Here is a 21826-nt window from a genome sequence, read left to right as displayed (position 1 = left end):
ATCTTAGAGAGGACCCACATTCAATTTCTCAGCATGCATGTCATCTCACAACCATCCACTTTAGTTCCAGGGAATCTGATGCCCTCTTCTGGCCTTCATGCATTTTTCTCTTTTTGGTTTTTCAAGACAGGGTTTCCCTGTATAGCCTTGGCTATCCTGGAAGTAGCTCTGTAGACCAGGCTGGGCTCTAACGCAGAGATCCACCTGCCTCTGCCTCCCAAGTGCTAGGATTAAAGGCATGCACCACCACAACCTGGCTAAAAATAAATGTTTTTAATTAAAATAAATACAAGCATTGCTGACAACTCAAAAGGTCAGGATTGGTGACAGTCACCCCTAGGCAAGACTTGCATGGCCCTGCAGCACAGTCCCAGGCTAAGACTAAGTCCATGTCCACAGTTCATGTCAACTGTGTTCGAAGTACATGAACAAACTCTCAAGAGAAGACGACTAAGAATGAAGCTAGGTAAGAGTCATGGAAGTAAACAGCCCAAAGTATGCCCAGTCTCTAGAATGATAATGGTCTATAAACTGTCTCACATCAAAATTGGGGGTATATGTTACATGCTAACAAACACCCAGGCAGGAAATAATTCTCACAAGGAAACTTCAGCAGCACGTGATACTCAGGTTACTATCTAGCCCACTGGCAACACCCCTGCCACACACACCTTGCAGTACTGAATAAACTTTGGTTTTTTGAGACAGGGTTTCCTCTGTGTAGCCTTAGCTGTCCTAGAACTCACTCTGTAGACCAGGCTGGCCTTGAACTCAGAGATCCCCCTGCCTCTGCCTCCTGAGTACTGGGATTAAAGGTGTATGACACTACTGGCCAGCAAACTTGTCTTTCTTAAATGCTTTTTTTTTTTGACCCAAAAGAGCAAAGACTACCAACACCATTAGTCTTCATTATTTCCTTATAAACTAAGTAACTACAGCAACTTAGGTTTTTCAGAACCTAATCACCAGCTCTACACATTACTGTTAACAATGTCTGAACAACAGCCTGCACTCAAGCTGGGCATGGCAGTGTGGACCTGATGGATACCCAGTGCTTAGGCAGAGGCTGAGTGCAGCTGGTGAGCAGGAATTATGAAAGAGGATGTAAAGCTAATTGTTTTCAGTTCTATTTCTATCATGGTACTTTTAGTTTTGATGGTGGTACTTATTAGCTATTAAAAGTGTAAAATTTAGCAGGCAGTGGTGTTGCACACCTTTAATCCCAGCACTCAGGAAGCAGAGTCAGGTGGATATTTAAGTTCGAGGCCAGCCTGGTCTACTTTGGGAGTTCCAGGATAGCCAGGGCAACACACACACACACACAAAACTCAAAAGCATAAAATTTCATGTGAAATTCTAGAGCTCCTGTTCCAAATGCCTATGCTAACGGTATAGAAGTTCACTGTGACATATAGACTTTGGGTCTGTTTAATTTTGGTGTGTGGTATTTTTATTCATTTCCAAATTCTTTTAATGATTAACTCATTTTTTTACATTAAAGAAAAAATGGACAACCTGCCCTAGAAACCAAAGCCCTTGACTCCTCAATTCTCTTGCCACTCTACCACCTTCCTAGGTAAAGATGAAGTAGTAGGTATCATTGAAGCCCCTTCTGGAGGCACTACAGGATAAAAGAAATCATTACTCTCCTTAATGGACTCTCCAGGGAAATTGGAGAAAAGCTCAGACTATACCCAGGGACTAATTATCAACTCTGAGCAGACATCCCACTGCAAAGCCAGGTGTGGTGCAAGGCAGGAGACAAGGCAGGAAGTTCAGGAAATGAAAGGCCATACTTGGCTACTTAATAATCTTGAGGTCATCCTGAGTTACATGAGAGCCTGTCTTAAAAAAGCAAAAAATGAGCTGAAGTGTTAACAATTGTTGTTCTTCCAGAAGACCCAAGATTGGAGTCCAGTACCCATAAAGTGACATACAGCCACCTGTAAGTTTGGCTCCAGAAAATCCAGTACCCTTTTCTGACTTTCACAGCTACCAGCACATTCGTGGGTGACATACACTCATGCAGATAAACACATAAAACAAAGACACACACACACAAAATATTTTTTTAAGGAGATTTTATTTTACTTTAGTTAGTGTGTCTGCCTGTACGAAAGCGCATGAGTGCAGTGTTCTTTCAGTCAGAAGCAGCAGATGGACCCTCTGAGCTGGACTGACAGTGGGCTGTCAGCCACCTGACTCGGAGGCTGGGAACTGAACTCAGGGACTCTACAAGGGCACCATTGAGCCATCTTTCCAACAACCCAAAATAAAAATAAATCCTTAAAAACATACATAAATAAAAACAAGCAAAACAGGAATCCTATTGGAAGAAAGATAAAAAGATAAAGATAAATTTGTATAAACAGGATGCAATGGGTTAAATACATATACTCTAGAGTTAATTCTCAAGCTAAGTTGCCCCACATTATTTCTGCCTTTCAGATCTTCCATTATAAGATTTCAAGTGGCATTTGGTGCATAAAGAAATACAGCAAATATTAACATGAAAGAATATGAAAGGTATGTATATTTTAAAAACTTTAATAAAGTCTCTAGAGGTGGTTTAGAAAAGCAAGTACTATTCTTGCAGAAGACCTAAGTTCAATTCCCAGCACCCATATCAAGCAGCTCATAAACTGCCTATGAGTTTAGCTCCAGGGGCATCTGGGGACACTCACATACACATACCCACATACAGATACATATAAGTAATTTTTAAAAATAAATCTCTTAAAAAAAATCTTAGCTGGGCACACGCCTGTTACTCTGGGAGGCAGAGGCAGGCAGATCTCTGTGAGTTCAAGGTCAGCATGGTCTACAAAGCAAGGACAGGACAGCCAAGGCTAAACAGAAAAATCCTGTCTTGGGAATAAAAAAACAAAAACAAAAAACCAAAACTTTAACAGAACATAGCAGTATCTAATAATAATTTCCTGGCCTGAACACTATGAACTTGTCTACCCACTTAAAAGACAGGCCCTAAAATGCTCATCTTTTCCAGGAAGAGAGGTCTGGAAGCTCTTTATTTTTAGACTTACTTATTTTATGTGTATGATGTTTTGTCTGTGTGTATGTATGTGCACTACACACCTGTTTTATGTCAGTGGAAGTGAGAAAATGGCATCAGAGCCTTTGGAAATGGAGTTACAGATGGTTGTGAGCCATCATGTGGGTTCTGTGAGAGCAACAAGTACTCTTAACCACTGAGCCACCTATACAACCCCAGCACGTTACTTTTTTTTAATGATACATTATTTTATATGTAGCATAAAATGAATCAGGCTCTTTGACAGAGAATAATGAGATTTTTAAAACAGCCTTTAATTGCAAGATGCAGACAAGAGATACCTTCCTGAAATGTTGAGTCCAGTTCTGTCTCACTGACTTACTTGGATCAAAAACTAAATAAAAGAACAGAAGAAAGAAGGTAAAAAAGTAACATCTTCAATTACCTTTGAGTTTGGTCTAAAGATGATAGAAGTATTCTCATCATATTCCAGGCTGTGAAAAGGAGTGAGAATAAACACAAAGGCTCAAATAAATATTACAAATTATGAAGTTCTGGCTGGTGAGATGACTCACTGGGTAAAAGCACCTTCTACCTAAGTTCAATCCCCAAATCCTACATGAGGCAGAAGGGGAAAAAAAGACCAACTCTATGAAGTTGTGCTCTGCCCTACACACCTTACCATGGCATGTACACGTAAAAATAATAAACAAAACCTTGCTTCCCAAGATGGCACCATGGAATGTACCTGTGGCCCTGTCCTGGGGTCTTAGACCCAGCTAGGCCAGGCTTCAGCGAGTGCTGAAGGGCAGTTGCAGGGCCTGGGGTTGGACCTTGGGTGCTCCTCGACAAAGACCTGGGTCTATAGAAAATGTGCAGCATCCTATGTTTACTGTTTTCTGTAATATTTAAAAACTGCTTAAAAGTACACAAAACATAGTTACTAAAATGGCTAATAACATTTTTCACTCCCCCTAAGAACGAAAGGGGCTTCTGTTGTTCCTACATGGCTAAACTATAGTAGTAAACCATTTCCTGTAATCTGTAAACTATTACAAAGTTATTAGTAGTAGTAATGCTACAACCTTGTTTTTCAAAGTCTGTTTTCATCAGTTCAGTACACTGCATTATTTTAGGTATTTTCATCATATGATATCTACGTGTCGGATACTCTGTCTCTAGTATAGATCTGTTAGCAGAACTTGTACATTTTTCAATAACTCAAAATTAGTAAGAAAAGCAGTTTTCAACAGTGTTTACTTTTATATTGAGGTGCTTAGGTTAGAATAAAGAGATACAAAAAACAAAATAAATACTCTTATAAGTTTTCTAGCCAGGTGTGGTGGCGCATGCCTGTGATCCTAGCACTCAGAAAGACAAAGGCAGACAGATCTCTGTGAGTTCCAGGCCAGCCTGGTCTATAAAGCAAGTCCTAAAAGCCAAGGCTACAAAGAGAAACTCAAAAAAATAAAAATAAAAAAAAAAGAAACTCTGTCTCAAATAAAAATTTTTAAAAAGTTTTTCTACTTTAAATATTTCAACGTAATCAAATGTTAAATTTTTTTCAAGCCACAAATGACTCTAATGTAATTGGTTTGGGTTAAGCATACACATTAGTTAAAATTTTACGAGCACCTCCACAAAAATTTAATGAACAGACAGAGAACCCATGACATTATACTCTAACAACAAAAAATGTACACGATGGGGCTGAAGATGTCATTTTGTGATAGAGTACTTGTCTGGTATCCAAAGCCTTAGTTCAATCCCTAACACTCCCTCCAAAAAAGTACCCCAAAATTTAAGAAAATAACTCACTCTACGGTTGGGGCTACAGCTCAGTGTAGCATATGTTGTCTGGGTTTTTAAAATGCTAAATTTTCAATGTAAGAAATTAAGAGGATCAGGAAAGATTGAATGAAGTCTGCTAATTCCTAGTAAAAATGAATTTTATTACCTTTAAGATGGCTTTAATTTTTCTCATGTTATAATGATTTTTAATGAGTTCTTATTAAACTCATCAAATGGTTATTTTGCCTAATATAGCTTTTTACATTTTTTTATTTATTACAATTTATTCAGTTTGTATCCAAGCTGTAGCCCCCTCGCTCGTCTCCTCCCAACCCACCTTCCCAATCCTTCTTCTCCTCCCATGGCCCTTCCCCAGTCCATTGGTATGGGAGGTCCTCCTCACCTTCCATCCTAGCCTAGCAGGCCTCATCAGGACTGGCTGCATTGTCTTCCTCTGTGGCCTGGTAAGACTACCCCCACTTCAGGGGAAGGTGATCAAAGAGCCAGCCACTGAGTTCATGTCAGAGACAGCCCCTGTTCCCTTTATGAGGAAACCCACTTGGACACTGGGCTGCTGTGGGCTCTAATATAGCTTTTAAGAATTAAAAAGCTGCCTTTTCCAGATGAGGTTAGTAATAAATCACGTCAGTGTGATGTTTATGATGCATCCACACACAAGTAAAAAGCAAACGAAAGATGGCTATTATTTCACACATTTAAGCTTTTATTTTGTTAAGAGTCTCTCAGGAGTCCAACATTTTCATAATGCCCAAAAAGAAAGTTAAACCTTGCATTCTTATGTCCACCACCAGATACTTCCTTCTAGCTACATAACAGAAGGGTTTGCTTTCTGACTCAGTGAGGTTTCCGATAAAATTGTTAAGTACATACATACCTTCCCAACCTATCAAAAACTGGAGCACTTGGTTTGCTTACATTATTGAAGAATAAGTCTAGTTGAAATGTATGTGGAGATGTCTCCCTGTAAATCAAACAAGGTCAAGATGTCAGCCTTTTTAGTAATTAGTTCCTATAGTAAAACAAAAACACAGTAATTACAAAGTCCTAGACAGTCCTAAGACAAGAAAAAATATTCCAAGAATTTAAATAACAAAAAAGCAAATGACTTGCATATTTTAACAAAATCCTATCCAATTCTCAAGTCATCTAAGCATTATTAAAAATGAACTTTTAATCATCAAAATCAGAAAAATAATTTTAGTTGTTTCACCTACTACATGTTATTTACCTTAAACATTTAAATTTTTTAATTTAAAATTAAAATTTTAATTTTAATGTTAGGGATACAGCTAGCTCCTACCTAGAATGCATTAGGCTCTAGGTCCAATCCCCAACACCAAAAAACTTAAACAAAAATAATCAAAGGATACTAGACTTTCACAACATAATGACTTGAAAACCTAACTTTATGTAAGACAGCACATTTATAAGACTAGCAGGACAACAAAATGGCTCACATGGTAAAGGTTCCCACCAAGCCCAACAACCTCAGTTCAATCCCCAGGACCCATATATGAAAGAACTGTCTCCTGAATGCTTTCCTCCAACTTCCACCATACATTGTGGCATACACACCCACACCTACATCCTCCCCACAAAACTCTAAAAAAGAAAACTAACAAAACCCAAAGCCAGATATGGTAGTGTGTGCCTGTATGCCCAGCACTTAAAAAGATGAGCCAGAAAGTCTATTACAAGCTCAAGGCCAGTCCAGGCTACACAGTGAAAACCAAGCCAGAAAGTAAAGAACAGAGCAGGCTGGAGACATGGCTCAGCAGTTCAATGCAAGCACCGCTCCAACAGAGGACCCCAGTGTGTTTCCCAGAAACCACCCTGTGCTCACAACTGCAAATAACCAGCTCCAAGGGATCCAGCTTCTTCTTCTGGCCTCCATGGGTGTATCTGCACCCCCCCACACACACACACACACACGCACACATAGACAAAATTAAAAATACAAGGAGCAGTAATAATGCATGCCTTCAATCCCAGCAATTGTGACAGAGACAGGTAGATCTCTGAGAGTTTGAGGCCAGCCTGGTCTACAAAGTGAGTTCCAGGGCAGTTATGGCTGCTACACAGAGAAACCTTGTCTCAATAAATGGATGGATGGATGGATGGATGAAAATAAATATTTTAAAAAATACAACAAGTCAGTCAGGCTGTGCTGGGGGCATGCCTTTAATCGCAGAACTCAGGAGGCAGAGGTCAGCCTGGTCTACAGAGCTAGTTCTAGGATAGCCAAGGCTACAAAAAGATCCTATCTTAAAAATAAAACAAAACAAATAAATTTTTAAAAATCCAATCAAATTTAGGAGCCTCTCAGGTCAGAGATATTACAGAAACTTTGAGTTTGCCTTTATATTTCTGAGTTTTATATTGAGAAAAAAAAAACATTTATAAAGTATGCTGTGGGCTAGGGAGATGGGTCAGAGGTTAAGAGTAGTGGTTGTTCTTCCAAAGGTCCTGAGTTTAATTCCCAGCAACTATATGATGGTTTATAAGCATACACAATGAGATATGGTGCCCTCTTCTGGCCTGCAGGCAGAACACTACATAAGTAATAAAGAAATAAATCTTTGAATTTTTTTAACTAAAAAAAAAAAAAATGTGTTGCATATTATTGCTCCCTAGCATGGGGCGGGGGGGGGAGGGGAGGGGAGGGGAGGGGAGGGGAGGGGAGGGGAGGGGAGGGGAGGGGAGGGGAGGGGAGGGGAGGGGAGGGGAGGGGAGGGGAGGGGAGGGGAGGGGAGGGGAGGGGAGGGGAGGAGAGGAGAGGAGAGGAGAGGAGAGGAGAGGAGAGGAGAGGAGAGGAGAGGAGAGGAGAGGAGAGGAGAGGAGAGGAGAGGAGAGGAGAGGAGAGGAGAGGAGAGGAGAGGAGAGGAGAGGAGAGGAGAGGAGAGGAGAGGAGAGGAGAGGAGAGGAGAGGAGAGGAGAGGAGAGGAGAGGAGAGAAAAGGAAAGAAAAGAAAAGAAAAGAAAAGAAAAGAAAAGAAAAGAAAAGAAAAGAAAAGAAAAGAAAAGAAAAGAAAAGAAAAGAAAAAAGAAAAGAAAAGAAAAAAGACTGCAGGCTTCAGGGCATGGAAATGGCTCACTGGACAAGACTGCTGCCAATACTAATGACCTGACTTCATTCCTGGGGGAACCTACAGGGTGGAAGAAGAGAACTGATTCCTACAAGGTGTCCTCTGACTTCCACCCATGACCCCATGACACATGAAGGGCCACATACACACATACACATAAGCATAAGTAAATATGTAATAAAATTTGTGAAAAAGATGCCCTGTAGGTTTCTCATGTTTGCTCTACTCCATTCATCCTTAATTTCACTGCTCCACGTGTTAGCCATGCGTAAATGTCCCTGGTACTTTCCTGTCTCATTCCAGCATAAGGAGCCACTCACCCCCAGCTAAGAACCAGGGAGCAGAAAGAAAGCACAGTAAATATTCTACCCACTGCAGTGAAGGGCGGATCTTTTCCTGCTGCCACGGCCAGCCTCCAAGATGCCTCCAGTGACCCCTGCTTCCTACTCTTCACAGCTGCATAGCCCCCTCCTATACTGTAGTGGAGTGTGTAACTAAGAGAGTAAGGAAAACTCTTAGTGTGTCAATGCCAGTAGTAAGTTACAGCACATGCTGGCGGAGGCTTCTCCCCGGGGGGACTCACTTGTGCACCCCTCGCTCTGGAGGAAGCTTTGTTAGGACTGAGCAGGAAGAGCCTCCAGAGAGAACATCTGCTACCAAGGAACGGCAGCTTCCCACAAGCAGCACACAAGTGAGCTTGTGAGCAAACTGCAGCCCCACTCCCACTGACACACAGTTCAAACCTGCATCTCGACTACAAAAATAAAGGACTAAGGCGGCTAAGTAAAGGCTGGAGGTTAATGTCAGATGTCTTCTTCAATTTGCTTTCCACCTCATTTTGTTTGGTAGTCTCTGAGGAAACTGGAGCTTGCCATTTCACTTAGACTGAGGCCAGCAAGCCCAGGAGTCCTGTCTGTGCTTCCTCAGGGCTGGGGTTACAGATTCATATACCACATGTTCACAGTATCACAGTTCTCTTCTTCACATGGACACTAGGGACTGGACTCCAGTTCTTACACTTGTGCAGCCAGCACTTTACCAACTGACCCATACTAACCCCCTTTTTTGGGGGGAGGGTATCACAGGATCTCAGGTACCCTGTGGCCCCATCTGGCCTTCAACTTGCTATGTAGCTGAAGATTACTTTGAATGTCTGATCCTCCCAAGTGCTAGAAATACACACATGTCTACTATGCACAGTTCAAATTTTAGCTTAGTTTTTGTGGTTGCTGTTTTTCCAGACTATGTAAGACAGCATGTTACATAGTCCCAGCTGGTCTGAAACTTAAAATTCCAGGTTCTACCTCCACAGTGCTGGATTACAGGTATGGCACGACTACTTTATGCCATGCCTGGGGGTCAAACCAGGGCTTCTTGTATACTAAGCAAACACTCTACCAACTAATCTAGTCTCATGCCTCTTAATTCTCTTTTCTTTCCTCTCTTTTTTAAGATTCATTTAGTATGCATACAGTGTTCTACCTACATGCACACCTGCACACCCGAAGATCTCATTATAGATGGTTGTGAGCTGCCATGTGGGTGCTGGAAACTGAACTCAGGACCTTTGGAAGAGCAGACAGTGCTCTTAACCTCTAAGCCATCTCTCTGGCCCCGCTTCCTAATTTTCTTAAACATGGAAAAAAATATGAGGTCTCTTGCAAACGACAGTTAATCTGTTTTATATTTTACATTGTAATTTCTGAATGACACCTCTAAGACTTTCATGTCTACTTCTATAAATATATTTTTCACAATTAGGAAGAAATAAACTTTGATGCTGAATCTGTCCCGTAATCTTCACCAAGAAGTAGCAGGTTTAACTATTTTACATAATAAAATGGAGTTACAAATAGTTATCAACAAAATGAAATCTATTAATATACAAAACCAGTGCCTGTGCTGGAAACTAGAAGCTCTTTTTAAGATGCACTTATCATATAAAGTCACACTTTCACAGCCAAACTTTGACTTCTATTTTCAACCTATAGAACTAAAATTAGAAAATAATTATTTTCATATTGCACAAAAATAAAACCCCTCCTTCATGTCAATTATTAAAGTTATCTACCTAACCCAAGAAAGAGAAATGCACAATCACTTGCTAATTCAACCAATCCTTCATTTAAAGCTACAATTTTTTTTTTTTAAATCATATAATAGGGTCTGGGGAGTGGACCAACAGGTAAAATACCTGCTGCAAAACATGGGGACCTGCATTCACACTCCTAGCGCCCTCAAAAACCCGATTAGTCTATAACCACTGGGTGTAGGGGTCAGAGGCTGGAGAATCCAGGGGCTTGCTCATCAGTCTAGCCTAACAGTTCAGACCCTATTTTAAACACTTAAAGTGAAGGAAGAGAACATGAGGAAGACACCTACACTGACCTCTGCCTTCTATACACAAATACACAAAGTCACATGGATTGTGTAAGCTAGGCATGGTGGGACACGTCTATGGTCCCAGCGTCTCGAGAGACTGATCTAGAAGCCTACACTAAGGCTTAGACAACTTAGACTATCTCAATTTTTTTAAGAAACAGGGAGTTAGGAAACAACACTGGAGAGTATGCCACTGGTCCGGAGTCAATGTCTACTCCCCTCACAACAAACAAAAATACACATTTTTAAATATTCAAACTAGGGGCTGGAAAGATGGCTCAGCAGTTAAGAGCACTTGTTACTCTTGCAGGGAACTCAGGTTTGAGTCCCAGCACCTACACAGTGGTTTACAATTAGCCATTAAATCCAGTTTCAGGGGATTTGACATCTCTTTGACTTCCACAGGCACCAGGCATGCACATGGTATACACACATACATGCAGACAAAACATTCACACATACACACACATATAATTAGATATAAAACTAATTCTTTTTTTTTTTTAAGTCACATCAAAATCACTTCACCTGGGCTTGGAATAGTCAATAATAGAATGCTTGCCTAACATATAATGGACCCTGGATCTGATCCTGAGCATTACCAAAAATATTCAAAATAAGAAAAATACATATGGCAAGGCATGGAGGCACACACATTTAATAACAGCACTCTGTGCACTCCAGACCAGCCTGGTCTACACAGCATGTTCAAGCCATTCCCAGTGTCTCAAAACATGCACGCACGCACGCACGCAAGCACGCACACGTACACACACACATATACATGAAGGAGAGGAAGGGGAACATATTGAAGTTTTAAAAAGTCCACAAAGAGTTGACTTACCCATAGGCTCTGTTGTCAGGTAAGCCACTATGGGCTCGTACTCCTGGGGGTATAACTCGGACTTCATTGATATAAACCACACATGGAAAACGAACCACATCTATATGAGAACTCTGCTATAAAAACAAGGATGAAACATACTGTAAGTAAAACATTTCTTTTTCAATTCAAAATACACTTTTAGCTCTTTTATTTTCAACTAAATATGACACCAACAATCTTAAAATCCAGGAATGAGGATGTAATTCAGTGATAAATGCACACGTCTTTAATTCTGGTACATGGAAAACAGAGGCAGGTGGATCTCTTTGAGTTCAAGGCCAGTCTGGTCTACAGAGTGAGCTCCAGGTCAGACAGAACTACAAACAGAGAAATCCTGTCTCAACCCCCCATATACAACAAAAAGGACATGCCTCACATGTCCAAGACACTGGGTTGAATACCCACACCAAAGAGAAACATATCATTTCATTTTATGTTAATTACAATGTTGTATAGATCACTTATAAAAACAGCTGATGATGGAACTGGAGAGAGAACTAAGCAAGTGAGAATGCTTGCTGCTTTTCCAGAAGGACCAAACTTCAGTTCCCAGCATCTACTAGCTCACAATTCCAGGGAACCCAATGTCCTCTCCTGATCTCCAAGGACACCCACATATATCTGGCACACAGAGATACACACACACACACAGATAATAAATATTTTTCAATAGCTGATGATTTATCTTTATGCTAATGTACCTAATTGTCTCTCAATCGGGATTACATAAAACTTTCTGCAGTACATTTATTTACCTTTCCACTGATGTCTTGCTTAGACCAAGGGTTACCAAGCTTTTTCTATTCATGACTCCAGACACTCAAGAAATGTTTATAGATGCTTCAGATATATGGATATATAGAACAGACATACGATAAATGCAATGAAAATGAAGTAGGCAAGTCTGGGCCACGTCCTTAAATGGAAGGTTCAGACTCTGTGGCACTCCTTCCCCACTTTCCTCACATATTCTGATGCTTTTCCAGCACATAAATGCTACCATTAGCTACTATAAACAGTACAGGCAATACTCTAAGAATGGCAGAGGAACAACACAGACAGATCCTGGACCCCAACACTATAAAACTGCCATATTATTCCTAGGTGATTTTAGATTCTTTTCAAGAGAAAATCCTGGGGCTGGAGAGATGGCTCAGAGGTTAAGAGCACTGTCTGTTCTTCCAGAAGTCCTGAGTTCAATTCCCAGCCCCCACATGGTGGCTCACAACCATCAATAATGATATCTGGTGCCTTCCTCTGGTGTAGAGCTTTTTAAAGCTCTGTACATGCAGATCTTTTTTAAAAAGAGAGAAAATTCTATCCCATGCAAGGCCATAAAAAGAAACAATCACATTCTTTACAGTTATTTTGCACACTTGAACTGTAGCAGAGACGTCAAAAAAAAAAAAAAACAACTTTAAATCATGATAACTTTGAATTTTGACCTTCCTGCCTTTACCTAAATACTAAAATTATAGGCATGTGCCACCAGGTCCACTTTCATGTGATAAAGGAGATAGAACCCAGGGCTTCATGCATGCTAGGCAAGCATTCTACCAAATAAGCCACACCTCCAGCCCTAAAATGTACTACTAATAACAGGAAATCTTCTGTATTAGCTGTTACTACTTCTATTAAACATATACTACACATTTCTGTAAGTTCAAAGCTAGCCTAGTCTGCATAATGGGTTCAAGGCCAACCAGAGCCACAAAGTGAGATCTTGTATGGGAAGAAAGGGTTCCGGGGGGACGGGTCAATGAGGGAGAAGAGCTTTCTGGGTATAAGGAAAGTATACAACTTCAAGTTTCAAAAAACTAAGAACATAGTTCATAAGGCCTAGAGGACAAATGGGGCTGAACAGAGCAAAACCAACCAGATTATGAAAACTGACATCTTTACCCACAGCCAGAAGACAGCTCCTAATCTGTACCTCCACCTAGGCTTCTACTAAGCCCCAGGGGATCGACCTCTGCATTTAAATGTCTTCACATACTTCAAAGCTGGCAACTTAAACACTGAACTCTGTCCTTCATCCACGGTGCTATCACTAGCCACATCATGCCTAACACATTGTCATATTTGGCTCCTTGTCTTCTCACCTAACTTACCATCTATTTAATTTCCAAATCATAGGACTGAATGCCTGAACAGTTCTCAAGTCTTGGAACCCCTCATTTCTGCTGTTCCTTCAGCTCTGTGCACTGTGCCACGCACAGCAGTAGGACCCTAACTAATTTTGCATTTCTTAATGTGCTCCACCCCATTCTCCTATTGAAAAAGTAATGTAGTCTTCCTAGAATATAAACATGTATCAAGACCTGCTCCTTCCTTCAGCCAAGCGAAAGTCCTAGGTCTTCTTTATTATTCTAAACCAAAATACTGCATGTGTGAATGTCCCTGACACACCATGCTATTTTTCAAGTTCATGGTCTCAACTATGCTGTTCAGCTATCCTCTGACCAGACTCCCTCACACTGCTCTGGCCCAACTCTCTTTAGATGTCAACTTCCTCTCAAAAGCTAAACAAGCCCAGATATGTCCTCTCCTTTGTGTGCCCAAAGTACCTTATCAAACTGATGTCATTCTCTCTCTTTTCTTTCCTTTTCTTTTTTAGAATGTATGTTACAAGATTTACTGTAAACTCAGAATCTGGCATATTCATTTAATGTAAGAATTTTTAATAAGTGCCTAAAGGTAAATTGTTTTAAAGGAATTAAAGATTAAGCCCTGAGTGGGAAAGGTAAGTGAAGCAATTGAAAGGAATGCTTTTCTAACATACATGGAAAACTTATATTCAAACCCACATAAACTAACAAGAAAGATCAGGAGTTTAAAACTTATCTGCCATGCTGGGCAAGGTGGCACACGACTTTAGTCCCAGCACTCAAGGAGGCAGAGACAGGGGGATCTCTGTGAGTTCGAGGCCAGCCTGGTCTACAAAGTGACTCCAGGACAGCCAAGGCTACATAGAGAAACCCTGTCTCAAAAAACAAAAAGAAAATTTTATCCACCGCTAGCCTGGACTATATAAGACTCTGCCTCAATAAAATAAATAAATAAATGAGTAAATGAGTAAATGAATAGATAAATAAAGACGAGTAAATTAAATAAGTAAATAAATAAATAAATAGAATGTATAAATAAACAAATAAATAAAATAAGCCTAAGGCAGGTTGAGACTGAGACTTCTGGGAAGGTTATGATAATAAACTAATGTGACTATAAACAGACTGGTCAGATTTCAAGACCACACTTTTCCACAGGAAGTCACTGTCAGAATACTTCATGCCATCTGCTTGCCTTTCTCATTCTACCTGTAACTGCCTTTACTTTCTACTCTCTCCCTCAGCTCACTCATCTACTCCTGCCACTTAAGCTGTCCCCTGTGCATAAATAATAGTTTCCTAACTAAACTCTAAAGCAGTGGGTCAACCTATGGGTCAAGACCCCTTTGAGGGTCAAATGATCTATTCCCAGGGGTCACCTAAGACCATTGGAAAACACAGATATTTACATTATGCTTCATAACAATAGCAAAATTACAATTATGAAGTAGCAACAAAATAAGTTTTACAGTTGGGGGGGTCACTACAACCAAAAGAACAGTACAGCATTAGGATGCAGCATTAGGAAGATGGAGAACCACTGTTCTAAAGCAAAAGCCCTTCTAAATAAAATACACTCACGTGTACTTGAACCTAGCAAATACACTCAGACAATATTAAAGAAATAAAAACTGTATAATCTATCCCCTTTGGGTTTCTATAAAAAGTCAGAAGCATAAACCCACACGAGTTTAGTACACAGATAATAGTATTAGCACTTAAAAAGGCAGGATGTCTGACAGCGACGAGAGACTGGCTTATTACCGGATACCCTTTGTACCTCTAACTTTGCACTTCAGACATGTGCTAGCAGGTCAGAACGCAAGGGGAATTTTTCTTAAATGAAGCTCACTTTCATGCAGGCTTACCGTAACACAATGTTAGGTGCAAAAAGAACCTACACACCAAAACTGGGACATTAATACAGACGGACACACATTTAGGCATAATCACATGTATTAGAAGATTTGGAAAATATTAATATAAAGAAAGCTATTATCAAACTACAAAATACAAAGTATGTACTAATTATCATGGTTAAGGGACAGACGAAAAAAATTAACTCACATCAAAATACATTAGCTTTCCATTCATTTACCAAATAGTCTGTATAAATCTTACTTTAAACAACTTTTTCTGAAATACATTACATGCATACTAGAGTTTTATCTTGCTTTTATTTGTATTTGTCTGTCTGTCTGTTTGAATTTGTGTGTCATATAAGCCAAGCTGGTCTCAACTATTCTTTGTAGTCAAAAGTAATTTGAAAGCTCGTCCTCCTAATGCTCCCACCGCCTGCGTGCTTGCCTCATAGACACAGGCCACCCTGTCCAGCTCACCTTGTAGCTTCATTTGCAATACTGTTTTGTTCTTTTATTGGAACATCATTTTCTAGAAATCAAATAGCTGTTAGTCTGAAATCAGTAAACTGGCTTCATAAGTAAGTATTTAACTGTTTATGGGGGGAAGTGATTGTTGCCAAGGTAAAGGAGATAAAGAGAAAAAAGTGTTAAGGAAGGGTGGGTATATGAAAGTGTATACTTTACTCTAGTTTTAAATTTTACTTGTTAAAAGTTTTTATTTTAATGTGTGTTTGTGTGTGTGTGTGTGTGTGTGTGTGTGAGAGAGAGAGAGAGAGAGAGATGTGCACATGCAAATACCATGCATATGGAGTCAGTTCTCCCCTTTCACCTTTACATGGGTTCCAGGATTGAACTCAGGCTGGAAAGCTTGCCAGCCAAGTGCTTTTATCCACTAGGTCATTTGCCCACTCTGCTTTCTAATTTTCTATAATGAAATTTAAATATGCAGTGCCCAGGGAGGCTGAAGAAAGGCACTGGACTCCTTGGACCTAGAGTCACAAGCATTTGTAGGCTGCCTGCTGTGGGTGCTGAGAACCAAACTTAGGTCCCTCTGCAAGAGCAACAAGTGTTTTTAATTCCTGAGCCATCTCTATAGCACCCCAAGATTATTTTTATAATTTTTAACTACATGTACTTGTATGTGTTGGGGGGAGTATGTGCAGGTGACTAGAGGTACCGACCTGAACGCAGATCCTGTGGAAGAGCACTCACTACACACTTACTTTGGTTTTAATGGTGTGTTTGCACATGGAGGTGTGGTTGGAGCCCAGGGAACCGGGGTTACAGACAGTTCAGCACCCCCTGACATGGGAGCTAGGACCCAAATTCAGGTGCTCTGTAAGAGCTGTATGTGTGCCTAAGCACTGAGCAATCTCTCTGGCCCCCCTGTTAAAGGAGCAGCATTACAAACCATAATTTAGGGTGTTTTTTCTTTATGTATTTAATTTACAGGTACCCTGCATCGATGGCATTGTACATGTGCTGGTGCCTGAAGAAGTCAGAAGGGGCACTTCGTCCCCCGAAACTGCAGGTATACAGCTGGTAAACCTGATCCTCTGCAAGAGCAGCATATGCTCTTACCTGCTGAGCCTTCCTTCCAGCCCATTCAAACTACAATTTGTAACTCCTCTAAAACCATTTGCACTCCTTTAAGGATTCCTCCGTGAAAGTTTAATCAAAGATTACCTTCCCTAGCAGACTGCCAATTTCTTTAAAAGCAAAGCAACTATCTAATTCATTTTTACTCCTATTGTACCTCCTCCTCTAATGTGCCGTGCAGGCATTTCTTCCTACTCAGTCCCAACTGCAAAATGGGTTGGCACCACTTTAGAGCCAGAAATGCTAATGTGTGTGGGCCTGTGTGCCACAGTACTTGTGTGGAAGTCAGAAGACAACCCTCTAGAGTCGGTCTGACCAAGTGGATCCCAGAAATTCAATGTGATGAATTCAGCAGGTGCCTTTCTTCGTGCAGCTGTAGCACACACCTTGTCTTTGTTTTTTTCCTGTGTGGCCCGTGTGGCCTTGGTCTTAAGAATCTTCAGCTGGATGTCAGGAATGCAGGCATGCCCCAGACTGTCATTTTACCTTACTGCAGCCATGTCAGTTCAGGAAGCAACTGACCTTTTAACATAGTGTTCTTATCTATAAATGAAGACACTTTCAAAACTAATAGAAAATCAGACAAGAGTCATTTAAATAACCAAAGCAATGTTCCTGGCACAAAATATTCAATAAACACTCCACATGTTAATTCCATCTGCTAACTAGTTTCCACTGCACCTCACTTACTCTTCCTAATTTTGCTACCTGTTTTCACTCAACTTTTCTATGACTGAACAATTAATCTACCTAATGGAGTTTACTAATCATTTAATTTCCCTGCTCAAGAACTATAGGCTTCCAACATTTGTACCTAGTCTTCAGGAATCTTTAAGGAATTCCACAATACAGTTTTTAAAACTGCCTCTCAGGTCCCAGTTCACACAGCTCCTTTGAGCATAACCGAATAGAGCACTGACAATAGCCCTCCTTTCCCACAGCAATGAAACATCTCCCACTCTACTAACACGGACAATATGCCAACTGCCTTGATGAAACTGTCTTTGATATTCACAAGAGTGACCTAAAATTCTGCACCCTTAATGTTCACAAAGAAGTATCAACTAGAGTTTTCTACATCAGATACTGATTCAGAATTTTGTTTGGTTTCAGGGCCTTTTGTTTTGTAGGCCTTTTGAAACAGCAAACCTGCCCTCAAACTGACTTCTTTTGGGTTTTTGTTTGTTTCATTGGTTGTTGTCTGGTTTTTCAAGAGAGTATTTCTCTGTGTAGTCCAGGCTGTCTGGGATTCAATTTGTAGACCAGGCTGGCCTCAGGAGTACTGTGATTAAAGGTGTGATTTGTAATTCAATTAGCACCATTCACACCCTTTTAAGGACTACATGCCAGTGATTAGACGTTTTTGGAGATAAAAATGATAAATTTCAAGAGATTCCCACTGCTCCTTTTTACACACCATACTCTTAACTCTAACCCAAACATTTCTGTACTTCTTACAAACCCTACACCTTCAAGGTGAGTTCAAATGTGCATTCTTCTAAACCTTCTTCACTCACTCATAGGAGGTATTTTAACCTACCCTGTTCTCCTATGATCTTTAATGTCTGTCTAAGAATGAAGACAGTTTTCCTGTTAGATTAGTACGAGAAACATATGCTTCCTTAAAAAAAAATTAAGACAGGGTCTTACTGGGTAACCCTGGTTGTCTCGAAACTTGGTATGAGACCACTCTAGCCTCAAACTCACAGAGATCTGCCTGCCTCTGCTTTCGAAGTACTGGGATTAAAAACATCAGCACCACACCTAGCTACTTCTTCAAATTTTATTGTTCTCTAGTTCTGTAAAGAAGTTTCTTCTGGTAACAACTACAGCTTCCACTTGCGTTTTCTCAAGTCCAGCTGGATTATGGTTAAACGGTCACTAAACAATACTATGTGGCCTACTTGAAAGAAATAAATTTATTTCATAGGACATAAATAAATTCGCTATCAGTAAAACACAATAACCCAAAGTACCATTGACTTTTACAGGCTTATACACCATTTATTAAAGAAAACTTATCACTACCCATTTCATAGCAGAACATTTTAAAGCTTTTTCATTCGATGTTTATATTTTCCTAGACACTGTCCTCATCATAGGACATACAATTGAGAAAGTATATGAAACACTCTAGTCTTACGGTGCGTTATACAAGACCACACTCTTCATAAAAACAAGAAACAATCCCCAAAGAATGGTTCTCTAAATGATTGAGTTTCCTGCGAGACAAAGAAATACGAGTCTTGCTCATTTGCTCTCTATTCCTCCCACCCGAATTTCTATGTAGACTCTGTTAAAGTTCATTTTTGGCTGGCTTTTGGGAACCTTCAATTAGCTACAATCAGTACACTCATTATAAGTATCTCGAGACCATTCAGGGACACCCAAGTAATTCTGTACACAAAACAACTCAACACCTTTGTCCCCGGAAAACAACGGCCTTGCTTTCTGAAGACGGGCTTTAACAGTTCCTTCAATACTGCATAATTCGCAAGTATTCTCCATGCAAAGGAGACTGTCGTAGACATGTCATGTCCTAAGAAGTGAATTCCTCCCCAAAAGTATTAAAGTGTTGCGACAAACTGAGCAAGAAGACTGCCATTAGGAAAGAGAACGAAGAGAAGGACTTGGAATCGTGGTTACTCCGTATCCTGAAGGCGTCAGGACCGGGCACTACTGTCAAAGCCTAGATGCTCAGCCTCGCGCCTGCATCCCACCTGAAGTAAAACCTGAGAACCAGGACCCCCTCAGGACTCGGCGCAGACAGGACAAAGTGAGCACTGCCCGCGGCGCGTCTGACTCGACCGCAGACGCGGGCCCCCAGTCCGAGCCGGGAAAGGCAGGGCCGCCGCCCAGGGCCACGGGGCTCGCACCCGGCTGGGGGAGGGGGTGTGGACCAGAGGACCCCCCCACCCGGCGCGAGCGAGCGAGGACACGGCCCGGACGACCCCCGACTCCACAGCAGGCGGGCCGGGGCTAGGGGGCCGCGTCGAAATCGGGTCGCGAAGCCTTACCTCAGCGCTCGGATGTTTAAAAGTGTCTAAAAATAGCAGCTCCATGGACGAGTCCACCGCCATGTTTGCCGCGGGCGGGCGACCGGGAGATGACTTCCGGGGCAGCTCTCCAACCTCTGGGGCTGCGGCTCGGGCCGAGGAGAGACAGCGGCACTTCCGGTAAGCGGGACGCGGCCGCCGCAAGCCTCGGCCTATCCCGTCGCATCTTGCTGCCTTAAGCCTCAAGCCCCGCCTTCTCCAGCGCGGCGCACGGCGGCCTCCGAAATCCCAGAGGGGCCGAGGGAAGCGGGGAGGGACTACGGCGCCCGCCGCGGTCCAAAGCTCGGCGTTTCTCCGCGCGGCGGCGCCACGAAGCCTGCGGGGGGTTAGAGTGCTGGAGGCGTAGAGGATAGGGGGAAACTGTGCCCAACCTAGAATCGCAGCCCCGCACGCCCCCCACGGCGCGTCATTTCCAAGCAAAACTATGCAAGGAGTGAATGTTTTTTTTGTTTTTTTAAAGAAGAAAAGTGTGCACATCTGCCGTCCAGCTTTCTGGAGGTGGAAGCACTAGAATAAGGATGTAAGACCTTGACTGTATTCTGAGTTGGGGGCCAGCGTGGCCTACATGAGACCCTGTCTCAGAAAACGAGAGAAAGAGGGAAAAAAGGAAAAAAACACCTCATCTCAGCAAACGACAGGATTGTTTTCTCATTTATAAAATGTAAAAAAATGATGAATGATTCCCCCTACCCACGGGCTGCCTGTGAGGATTGTTTGTAATAAAATCCAAAAAGGTATATAAATGAAATGTCATGAATAGTATAAGAAAGAGGTGGAGTGAAAAGTCCAGTCTCTGACTGACACGCAGTTTGCCGATTCCTGCGCTCCAAGGACAAAGGAGTTTGAGCCTGAGGCCGGCCTGGAGTACTCAATGAGAGCCTACTTGAAACTATGTTTGTGTGTTTTAATTTTGTGAATAGTTTCTCTGTCAACTGTTAGACACTTGAAACTGTACATAGTCCTAGGGAGAGTGTTAAGGAGTTTCCCTCAGTTCTGGAACTCTTAGGAACATTCATCAAGACACAAAGTTGTAACAAGCAAGCAGGAAGAGGCTCTCAGAGAGCGTGGGGTGAATCAGCTCAGGGGCTCTGGGCTATCTCCCTCTCACCGTTTTCTGTAACTGTCTCTTTGTCATCCTCTGACGGGGAGCCTTGAAATGTCTCCTTTTTCCTGTATGTTTACCAAAATTGCTTTCAACTAGAGATTACCTGTTCATTGTTTAGGTTTGTTCAAGGTCTTGTATTTGATCGCATGACTTTCTCTTAGGACATTTTCTTCTTTTTAAAACTGAGGGTTCCCATTGGAGGCTGGGGCCAAAGTTTTACAATAGACTGACAGGCTGCCTAAGCAAGAAACAGGATCAAGCTGTCTGTGGGAATATCTTCTACCTCCATTGCTCATGTCTAGCTTCTGCCTAACAAGAAAGTTGTAGGGGAATAGAAAGTAAAAGTGCATAGACCTCTCCCTCACCTAGGAAAAAAAAAAAAAAACAAAACCTGCATATATGCCCAAAGAAATACCCACATACCCACATACACTTTTGTTTTTCTCCAGTTCTGGGACTCAAACCTAGGACCTTGAGAAAGTTAAGCAAGTACTCTACAGCAAGCTCAATCTCTAATCCACAATTGTTTTAAACTAATTAAGTAGCCTAAACTGATGTAAAAATTCCAACTCTCCTATCTCCACCTCCCAACGCTGGGATTACAGAAATGTGGCCTTTTTTGAGCAGTTTTACAGTAAATTGCACAGACAGAATAGAGAGGTCTCATATTTTTATTTCCCCACTCAGAGTCCCCTTTTTTACTAACTTTCATTACCATTGTTACATGTATTACCACTGATCAGCCAATAGTAATACATTGTAATTAATGTAGTGTTTTGACAAATACATTACAATGTATCCACTGATACAATCCCTCACAAAACAATTTGGAAGCCTATAATTCAACTCTCTCTCCTGCTAAATAGAAGTGTGTGTGTGTGTGTGTGTGTGTGTGTGTGTGTGTGTGTGTTTGGAGAC

At 41.3% G+C, this 21826-nt stretch overlaps 1 protein-coding gene across 3 annotated transcripts in view; it reads right to left on the bottom strand.

Moving 5' to 3' along the window:
- The window catches only part of Virma (vir like m6A methyltransferase associated), a 57926-nt gene extending 38005 nt beyond the window's left edge, over nt 1-19921 (bottom strand). Inside the window, exons 1-4 of one of the 3 annotated variants that reach the window (XM_060385999.1) lie at nt 19765-19921; nt 11137-11252; nt 5700-5786; nt 3459-3507 (exon numbers count right to left, since the gene is read on the bottom strand). In XM_060385999.1, coding sequence (XP_060241982.1) covers nt 3459-3507; nt 5700-5786; nt 11137-11252; nt 19765-19827 — 315 coding nt within the window. In that variant the 5' untranslated portion in view covers nt 19828-19921. The remainder of the gene's footprint in view (nt 1-3458; nt 3508-5699; nt 5787-11136; nt 11253-19764) is intronic. The other 2 variants (XM_060385997.1, XM_060385998.1) reach the window with 2 other exon arrangements.
- Nucleotides 19922-21826: the final 1905 nt, after the last annotated feature.

The sequence above is a fragment of the Meriones unguiculatus genome, chromosome 6 (genome assembly GCF_030254825.1).
Source record: "Meriones unguiculatus strain TT.TT164.6M chromosome 6, Bangor_MerUng_6.1, whole genome shotgun sequence".
Taxonomy (NCBI): Eukaryota; Metazoa; Chordata; class Mammalia; order Rodentia; family Muridae; genus Meriones; species Meriones unguiculatus.
Note: the sequence above shows the minus strand (reverse complement) of the source record. Positions and strands in the feature narration are given on the sequence as shown.